The sequence below is a fragment of the Charadrius vociferus genome, unplaced genomic scaffold (assembly GCF_000708025.1).
Source record: "Charadrius vociferus isolate BGI_N301 unplaced genomic scaffold, ASM70802v2 scaffold261, whole genome shotgun sequence".
Taxonomy (NCBI): domain Eukaryota; kingdom Metazoa; phylum Chordata; class Aves; order Charadriiformes; family Charadriidae; genus Charadrius; species Charadrius vociferus.
Window position 1 is genome coordinate 2554893 of NW_009646856.1, and position 9229 is coordinate 2564121.

General features: G+C 37.8%; 1 protein-coding gene across 1 annotated transcript in view; it reads right to left on the bottom strand.

Annotated features, from left to right (window-relative positions):
* The window catches only part of LYPLAL1 (lysophospholipase-like 1), a 28325-nt gene that overhangs the window by 18411 nt on the left and 685 nt on the right, over nucleotides 1-9229 (bottom strand). The window contains exon 2 of the mRNA XM_009894347.1: nucleotides 5235-5334. Within this exon, the coding sequence (XP_009892649.1) occupies nucleotides 5235-5334 (100 nt within the window). The remainder of the gene's footprint in view (nucleotides 1-5234; nucleotides 5335-9229) is intronic.

A 9229-nucleotide genomic window follows, 5' to 3' on the forward strand; every position in this document is an offset into this window, starting at 1 on the left:
GAATGGCAATAATGTCGTGGTTGAAAAAAGACCATAAATGACCTTTTCTACACACTGCCTGTTCCTCAGCAGCAGCTAATAGTGGCTGCTTTATGAATTCACTGAAAGAGACAAGAGGCAAACCAGGGTTCAATCTGAATCAGTTCTCCATTACAGGATTTGAAAGACACTCTGGTATTCACAGTGGTATCTCTTACAAGCTGGTGGCAAACAAGACAAATAAGAGGAAGGATGTCTAAGAGCATGATGTAGTTAAAGGGATTAGAAATCCAAGATTATTGCCATCATATTCTACTTTGTTTTCCACAAGCATGACTAAAGTATCTCTGACGTGTTTACTGCATTCCACATGGTATTTAGTATATGACGTAAGCATTACATGTATGCATATCCAAATGATTTCCTCACCTAATGTAAGAGGAGAAATAATAGGAATATCAGAAGTTTATCCAAGCATGCTTCCATTGTTACTATGCAAAATAATTAAATTTCTGCTTACAGAAGGAGATGAAAGAACCACCCCATGATACCAACCAAAACCCTTTCCATTTGTCCCTCAAACTTCCACCTCTAAAAGGACTTCTTTGTGTTAAATTTATGAATGAGGTTAGGGATTACAAAAGTGAAGGATTAATAACATTTGCTTGAGCCAAAAATAGTATGATAGGCACCATGCATTCTCCCCTACACAGCTCCGCCAATCCATCTCAAGTCTGACCTGTAGTACCCCTGCTGCTTTTCCAGTCCTAGGCCTCTCACAAGCAGAGGCTGCCAACGTAGCTGAATGGTGCCAAACTGTCTGGTGGTTTTGCGATATAGCCAAATGGGGACTACGATGAGATGAAACTCATTTCCACCCATGAGCTGAGCAAAGACGTGAACTTAGGTTGGAGTACTAGGCCATATAATGCTGAGTGGTCCTTCCCAGCCACATACTTAGAGACAAGGGAAATCAGAAAAAAATTGGGAAGAAAAAAAATGAACAAAAAACCAGACAACAAACTCTGCATAGAGACTTATTGGCCACAGAAAGGTATGTTGAGTGAACGTCAAAAAGATCCACAAAATAGCCGAAGAAGTATTTCTTTCAGAAGTTTACTTTCTGACTTGCAAAAGAGAAGGACTGTCAGAATGGAATGCGAGACAACGCAAAGAATCTTTGACCTAGATTTTTAAGGGAATTATAGAAAGTAAGGTATACTTATTAAAACAAGTGGAGCCTAAATGGTTTTAACTTTACCACGTTAGCTCCTGCTATGCCAATTTAAACTATCACTTTCTATTAAAAAAAAAAAAAGGTTAAATTGGGTGGTATTCAGTTCTGATTTAGAAACTCAATCGAAACCTAATGTTTAAGTCACAGTTGTAGCAGCTGAAACAGTATTTAAAGCTGTAGCCATCCTGACCCAAATAAAAAAGGAAAAAGGAAACCCTTTCCTTTAAAACTATTACTGTAGACGTGGCTTTAGGGATTGCATCAGCTGCTAGGGCTACAATTTGAGTTTCTCTTTTTTAATTAAAGATATACATTAGCATTACGAGGGAGAGGAAACAGAATTCTGTTGTGTTTAACAAGTTTAATCTATGTACAGAAGCACTGATCTTGAAAGAAAGCTAGATAAAGTTAAAAGAACAACCTATTAAAACAAGTTCTCTATAATTTTTAAGTATCCCAGTTGCCTTCATTACAGAGAAAAAAAACCAAAACCTGTCTGAACAACATCTAAACATTTTTGTTTGTAAAGCAAAATTTGTATGCCCCAGCTACATGCATTTAATTTCCAAACATATTCCGAATTCAGGTGCTACTACCCTTAACCCACATTGAGACATCAAATCCACATATTTTTCCCTTTCTTATTTATGCATGCTTTTCACCAGAAGCATTTTACTTAGAAATTTTGCAAGTTTTTCTTTTTTAATAGTACATTGAACTATCTACATTCTGTTATTTTTGCTCAGGAAACAAACTAATATGAGACTCATAGGATTCTCCAAAGCAATGGGGGATGAGTATGATAAAATGCTGCAAACACTTCACCTGTCCTGGGGGCATCTGGTGATCATTTTCTACACAGACCCTGCACATTATAAAAATTATGACAGAAAAGTAAATCTTTCCTAAGAAGTGTAACTTTTTACAGAGACCTGTAGAGAATAGTAAAAAACAGCTTTATAAAATGTAGTTCAGTAATGTTCTGTTGCTTTTACCTGTAAAATGGAAATACCCTCTCTAGTGTTTGCTGAAATCAATACTAATGAAGCCAGAGAACATGTTTTAGAATTCTTCTAGATGATATGCTGGGCTGGCTTTCCAAAATAATTTTCAAATGTATTGACTCTTGAATCAAAACATGTCTGAACCTCTGATGTTTTAGTAAATGAAAAATATGTACGTTTCAGTGCCTGGCACAAAATCTAAACAAAAAGTAAACATAAACCCCATCCACCCTCCACAAAGGAAAAAAAAAAAGTCAATGTTTTGTTGAAAAATGTGAATTCCCCTGCTTTTCAGAACTGTATTTAATAGACATGAAGAATGTATAAGACCAAATGTATAAATCTATCTATGAGCAGAATTACATCCATCAAAAATGTGAAGAGGTATTCCTGACCTGCAGCTTATTCTGCCAAAGCCTCTAGCATTGCAGTAATATCATCAAACCTGCTTTTACTGGCATAACTACTTTGACGGAGAGCGTTCAATGTGTATGTTTTAAGTTATGCTGGAAAAAACAGGAGTTTATAGAGTATGAACTACGTCCGTATTAACAATATTTTGCCAGAAGAGCATATCTGCCAAGCAATCCTACTATGGTCTCGCCTAACTTCAAGCTTTTGTTTGATTTCATCATCAGTGTAAAAACCTGCTGGCAAGCTTTGCACCTGTAATTGACAACACAATGGCGGGTTGTGCCACCCACAGAGACTCTCACTGACACCAGCACAGCTTTCCACCAGCACATTGCTCTGTCTCTACAGAGCCAAGACTGGATCAGAACCTTCTTCAGTGCATCTACACACCCATAACTGTCTACCTATAGGTCTCATTACCAAGGATGCTGAATTCCCTCGTTGGTGCCAGAAGCATTTGGAATTCCTATCAAAACACATACGCACGCAAAATCAGACCATATATTTAAGTTCCTAATGCAGATATAATTATTTTAATGTCTGACGTCAAGTCTGGATTTTCTAGGCCTTATTTTTCCTTTTTGTGGAAGAAAGGAGAGCAACCACTACAAATGCTTCAAAAAGCATCGTGTGTTTTGGACTTTAATACCAAAACAACATGAATTGGGTCTGTAGAGGCTTCTGTTATTTCAGTTTCAACCCATAACACATATCTTCACAAACTTCACTTCAGTATTGCTGCAAACAGTGGCAAACATTATTGTACTTAAGGGCATCTGTTTTATTTCAGTATGTCAGCTAATGGTGCTTATCAGCAACAGAGGGCTGTACAATAATATTCCCAAGCATACTTCACATTGCCAGTCAAAGAAGTGGGTATTTTTTATTCTTCAAATATACAACTTTTCACAGCTTTGCTAAAACTCACTTCTGAATCAATTCATGCATGACCTCTATGTGCTCTAGAGAAGAACAAGAGTAACCTTGGCGTAAAAAAAAGCAAAGGGGGTGGAATTAACTGGTTATTCACATATTTAAATTACACCACTATCTGTCTTCCCATCTGTTTAGAGAAGTACTGAAATCCAAAGTCTGAAGATAAAAACAAATTCCCCATAAACGCCACTCATTTGAGTCAGGGGACCTTGCTGGTTAATCATTTATACATAGTTTACATCTGTAGTTATCCAAAGAAACCAAAACACATGAGAAAACGATTGGACCCCAGGAGTGCAGTGGGATGGAAAAATGAAGCACTGGCCTAACAGATGTGGTCTGAGGTGCTCTGGCTGCATGTAACACGTGAAGAAAGATTGTTTCATAAGGAAGCAAAACCTCCTACATTTCTCCAGTACCTGCTGTGTTGATAGGGAAGAAATGGAGCCCGTCACCATGTGTGATGTGCCACTGATAACTCTAGCCATCACTTTAGCCTGTCATCAATGAAGTAATGAGTGTGTTATTTACAGAAAATCATATTCACTACCTACTAACCCAAAACACACTGCTTCAAAGACTTCCACTCACGGGCTCAATTTTCTGCAACACAGTGAGTACATTCAAACTGCAATCTCTCAATTGCTTTTCCTGCCTAAGAAGATCATAAAAATACATGGTCAAGGAAAGTTGGGTTTTTTTCATGTATTAGTGAATGCCAGACAAGATCTGCTATTATACTTGTTTATACCCTCCAAGATTTTTTTTTCTGACTTTCAAACCTCTGTACCTCGAAAGTCCATGTAGAATGTCACAATTTCCTTTTCCTTTCAGTATTCATCCATGCTTATGCACAAATTCAGAAGCAAACTTAAGCGCCGTTACCTTTCAAGGAAACATTTTCCTAACTTAGTCACAGACACCTTAAAAATGAATTTATCTTACAAAAAATTAAACATCTCTGAAATACAAGGCCATGTCTTTAGACAGCTAAATATGGAGTTAGATGCCCAACTTTTAGCCTTTAGGTTTGACATCATTAACTTTCAAATTCCCAGGGGTAAATATATTTATCTATATTTCCGGTCTACTACTGAACATGGGGTGTCATTTAATAATGAGACTTGTGCCTACAGCAAATGCTGAACTTTGAAACAATTGGGTCAAGATGTGAACTAGAAGAAACGTGTAATTTTAAATTCCCAGTTCTTTCTGCAGCAGCTGAAGATCTTTCACGTCCTACTTGCCAAAAAGACCAACCACCTTCAGAACTGAAACCTGGCATTAAATACAACAGAATATTTTAGTGGTTAATTTATGGGAGTTAACATAGGTAGGATTATGATCCAGAACAAGGGTGTATAATGCCATTACAACACATACTGGAGTATCTTCTCTTTATATCAAGGAGATGGAAAGATACTATGAGGATAATGCCTGAATTTGAATTAGACTGTGAAGTCTTAATGATTTAAGAGTCTTAACCACTTAAAAATCATAGTCCCTGGGCAGCAATGTACAACTGAGCTCGTTTTGCCAAAAAGTGCATACATGAGAAAGAAGGAAGTAGTGTTATGACAGTCTGTACCAATATTCACAAGCGTATTTTACAATACTGGAACAGAGTAATTTAATCCTACAGTTAAAAATATATTAAACAATACCTGGCAGGAGCCGTTGGGTAAATTACTTTTATGTGTTGGAAAGCCATGTCTTGATTCAAAATTTGTTTTATCCATGTTCTTGCTCCTTGGCCAGTATCACCTGTATCTCACAGAACAGTACAACAAGAATTATTCTATGCATTTAGAAAGAAAACCTATACAATGTCAAATATATTTATACCAGATTGAACTAATTTCTAAATCACAAAGTCAATCCCCCCAAACACTAAAAAAGAACTTTACAGAACAACTTCAACCCCCTTTTCAAAGAAGATGGACTCAAAACTTCCTAGAAACAGACTATTTAAGAGGTCCTACAGCACAAGCTTAATAAATACTTTAGTATATGCAATGGCTTAAGTACGTCCTAATCAGGCATAAGGCCTTACCTCTTACTTACAGCTTACCTTATTTGCTGATAACTGTGATAAACAAAAAATACTGATGAACATCTTAAAAAGTGAGATAAAATACCTGCTGCTCCCCTTAGAAAAGACAATTACTTTTACTACAGAATTTTATGTTAACCCACCTCAAAACCTAGTCAAGAGCGTAAAAAGGATCTTCATATTTAATTATGCTAATATTATACATAGGCTTTAGGGGAAGTATCAGTCAAACACTCCCAACGTTTTGTAAAAGTGCTCAAGAGATGAGTTTGGGTAAAAATATCTTGCAGGCTCCTCAAAAACCTTGATCCCAGAGTTCTGTTTGAAAGGCATTTGAGATCTGACTCTCAATGTGTTTTTTCCAAGTCTTATCAACTCAACCTGCAGACTGAAGTGCTATGAACATATATACAAGATGAGTTCTTATGCAGACAGTACGTGTTCCTTTCAAAAATATACTTATATACACCAGACAGTTTCTAGAGCTTGTCTTTGTATCACTGGTATCTTCAACTACAACTTCACTGCCACCCCTCTGCACAGCATACACACACAGGTCTCCAAAAAGAGTTAAACAATACTTCAAGCTTGAGGAAACTGACCCATCAAGGAATACGGTTTACAGTAGGCAGTAATACAACATGCGGTAATGTTCAACCTAAAAATCTGGTGGGGATTCAGCAAACTGGCTGCCACTCATGCCACAGGACTTTAGTCTTGTTTGAAGTCGAGGCTCCCACATACTACCAAGTCAAACTGCTAATCTGACTTAACAGTATTCTCTATTACTTTATCTCAAGTTGGGTCAGTTTGATTTCAGAACTAACACTATTCTTTTCAACAAAATGGCCAAACCACAAGAAAAAACATCATTGCCCTAAGCCAGGCTTACTGCCACGTTAAATGGGTTCATCTGAACAATGTCACATGAATATACCGATTTACTGTTACAACGATTCTAATTCCCCAATGGACTTTTGCTCTTGCTTTAGCATTCAAAGTTCAGTGATCTTTATTTATGCATACAATTAACGGACCTTCAGAATTAAAATAGAAGGCAAGAAGGATCCAAATGCAGCATTTAGGTTTTTTTCTGTTGAGCACAAGTTGCATAACCATGAGATTCTGTTTGACCTAAATATTCCAAGTGACAAATAAGCAACAGAGTGGCAAAACTGACACCGAACTTATTCTGTGCTACGTTAAACAGGAAAATCAAAGTTACATCTTTAACTGGATGCTTCAGAACACATTCCGACAAGCATTTCTGTTATGTGAGTAGTATGGTCTGAAGTCCAAACACATGTCTGACTCTTAGTATACACTCTTGACATGCAAGGGTTTCCTCATGGTTGCTGTCACCTAATTCATGAACAATGTACCTTAACGAGGCTTCAATAAACATTTTTTTTCCTATTCACTCATCTTAGTTAGAAAGCAAAAGTCTAAGCTTTGCAAATACACAGGACCCATCCTTGGTAGGTCAATCTAGGCAACTACTTGAATGCTTATAGAATTGGGACTTGCTTAGGTCTTTACAAACTCCTTAATGGTGCAGGACGTACCTTTTATTATTTATTCACATTTCTTAAATTTTGCCAAGATCAGCAGAAACATTTACAGTTAATGAAGCTAGTTTGTCTATGAGAAGTTCATAGAAAACTTATCAAAGTAAGATAAAATTTAACTATGACCTTCTGCGTGTCAAGAGTCCCCATGGTCCAAATGCTCTGCAACTCCTGTAGAGCACCTGCATTTTGATTTGGTAAGAACAGAACTTGGAGGGGAGGTAGAAAGAAGGGAGACTGTGACACCGAAGAAAACACAAAAACCTTCTGAAAGGTTTGTCTTTCAGGGTGTTCTTAGATTTTAGAATTATATGTTCTTCTGAACACTGCTAAAAAGAAACAAACAACGTACAGACAATTATGCTGCGAGTCCGTTTACAAACCTGAAATAAACTGATGGCAGCAGTATTATCTTTTCCCCCTCCTCAAGTAATATACGAGTTACTTTCCTTTCAAATATAGCTTGAATTTCCTTCTTTTTTTCTTCTGTGCAAAGTTTAAACTTAACAACATCTAACATGTAGACTGGATATTAGGAAAAGTTTCTTCACCAAAAGGGTTGTCAAGCACTACAGCAGGCTTCCCAGGGAAGTAGCTGAGTCACCATCCCTGGAGGTATTTAAAAGACATGTAGATATGACGCTTAGGAACATGGTTTAGTGGTGGACTTGGCAGCATTATGCTAATGGTTGGGCTAGATGATCTTTACAGTTCTTTTCCAACCTAAGGGATTCTATGATTCTATGAATGTTACAACACACAAAGTTGTAAACCTAAGTCTAAAAAATTATTATACATTTTTAATGTCCATTTGCCTTCCCTGCTGAGCTACCAAATGGATCCTCTACCTAAATTTGATGTACAGTACCTGGAATTTCCTAATAATTTTCTATACTATTTTGCATTTACATTCTCCGCTTACTGTAATTTGTCTGGAGCAAGCATTATGAACAAAATGGCTTCATGCCATTTGACTGCCACTTTCCATCACAAGTGCCATACAGAAGGTTTACAATTCAGGTTTACAGGCCAGCCCACAGCAACGGCACTGCGGCTACTTCTGTTTTAAATTCTGTTCTGTGGAACTGCTAAACAAAACCAAATAAAAGCACCCTTGTACTTCCCCATTGCAAACATTATGAATGAAATCATATCAAACATGAAAAATTGCAGAGTACTTTAACCACATGTGGAATCAACCTCTAACCATAATCTTCCCTTACTTCTCCAACATGAGAGAAAATTATTTCCTCAAGCATTAAAGCATTAGTGTTAACAAGGGGGCTGAACACATCTTAGGAACCCTCTTTCACTTTCGTTCTTCAACTCACAGAATTGGAGAACAGCAAAACTAAGCAAGATTATAAAAGTGAAACTGATTTAGTAAGCACATACATCTCTATTAAACTAAATGGAAGCATTAGCTAAGAGCAAAACTAAGAGAAAGACACTGAAAGAGTTGAGCACATTGCCACATGCACATGGGCAGCTCAAGAGAACCAATACCCAAGGCCTTGATCTAATAAACATCAATTACTGGTTTTCTGTTTGTTGGTGGGGGTTTTTGTTTGTTTGGTTAGGTTTGGGTTTTGTTTGTTTTTTTTAAAGTCACCTGGACTTTGTTGTTGTTATTCACCTAGTTAGAAATAACCTTTAAGAAAAAAAACAAACAAACAAAGAAAGCACACACTCTCCTCCTGCCCTCAGACTGGTCAGCGATGCAGGTGGTGACCTTCTGCAGATGGTGGCCATGAACCCAGTCTGGACCAGGCTAGGACCCCTCCAGACAGAGAGGGGTCAGTCTATTAACCCTGGCTTTTAAAAAGGTGACTACAAATACTTTCAGCCTGACCCTAAAGAGGCCAAGAGCCTCTTTAATTCTACCCCCAGAGCGGAGGAATTAAGAGAATACCTTCTGGAACGTGTGTGTTCTCCTGGCAAAGAGAGCCAGGCTGGCCTGTAACGGCACCGTCCCTCACACCCCCCCCCCCCACCGGCCCACCCAAGCCCCGGGGAGGCCCAAACCCCAGACCCGGCC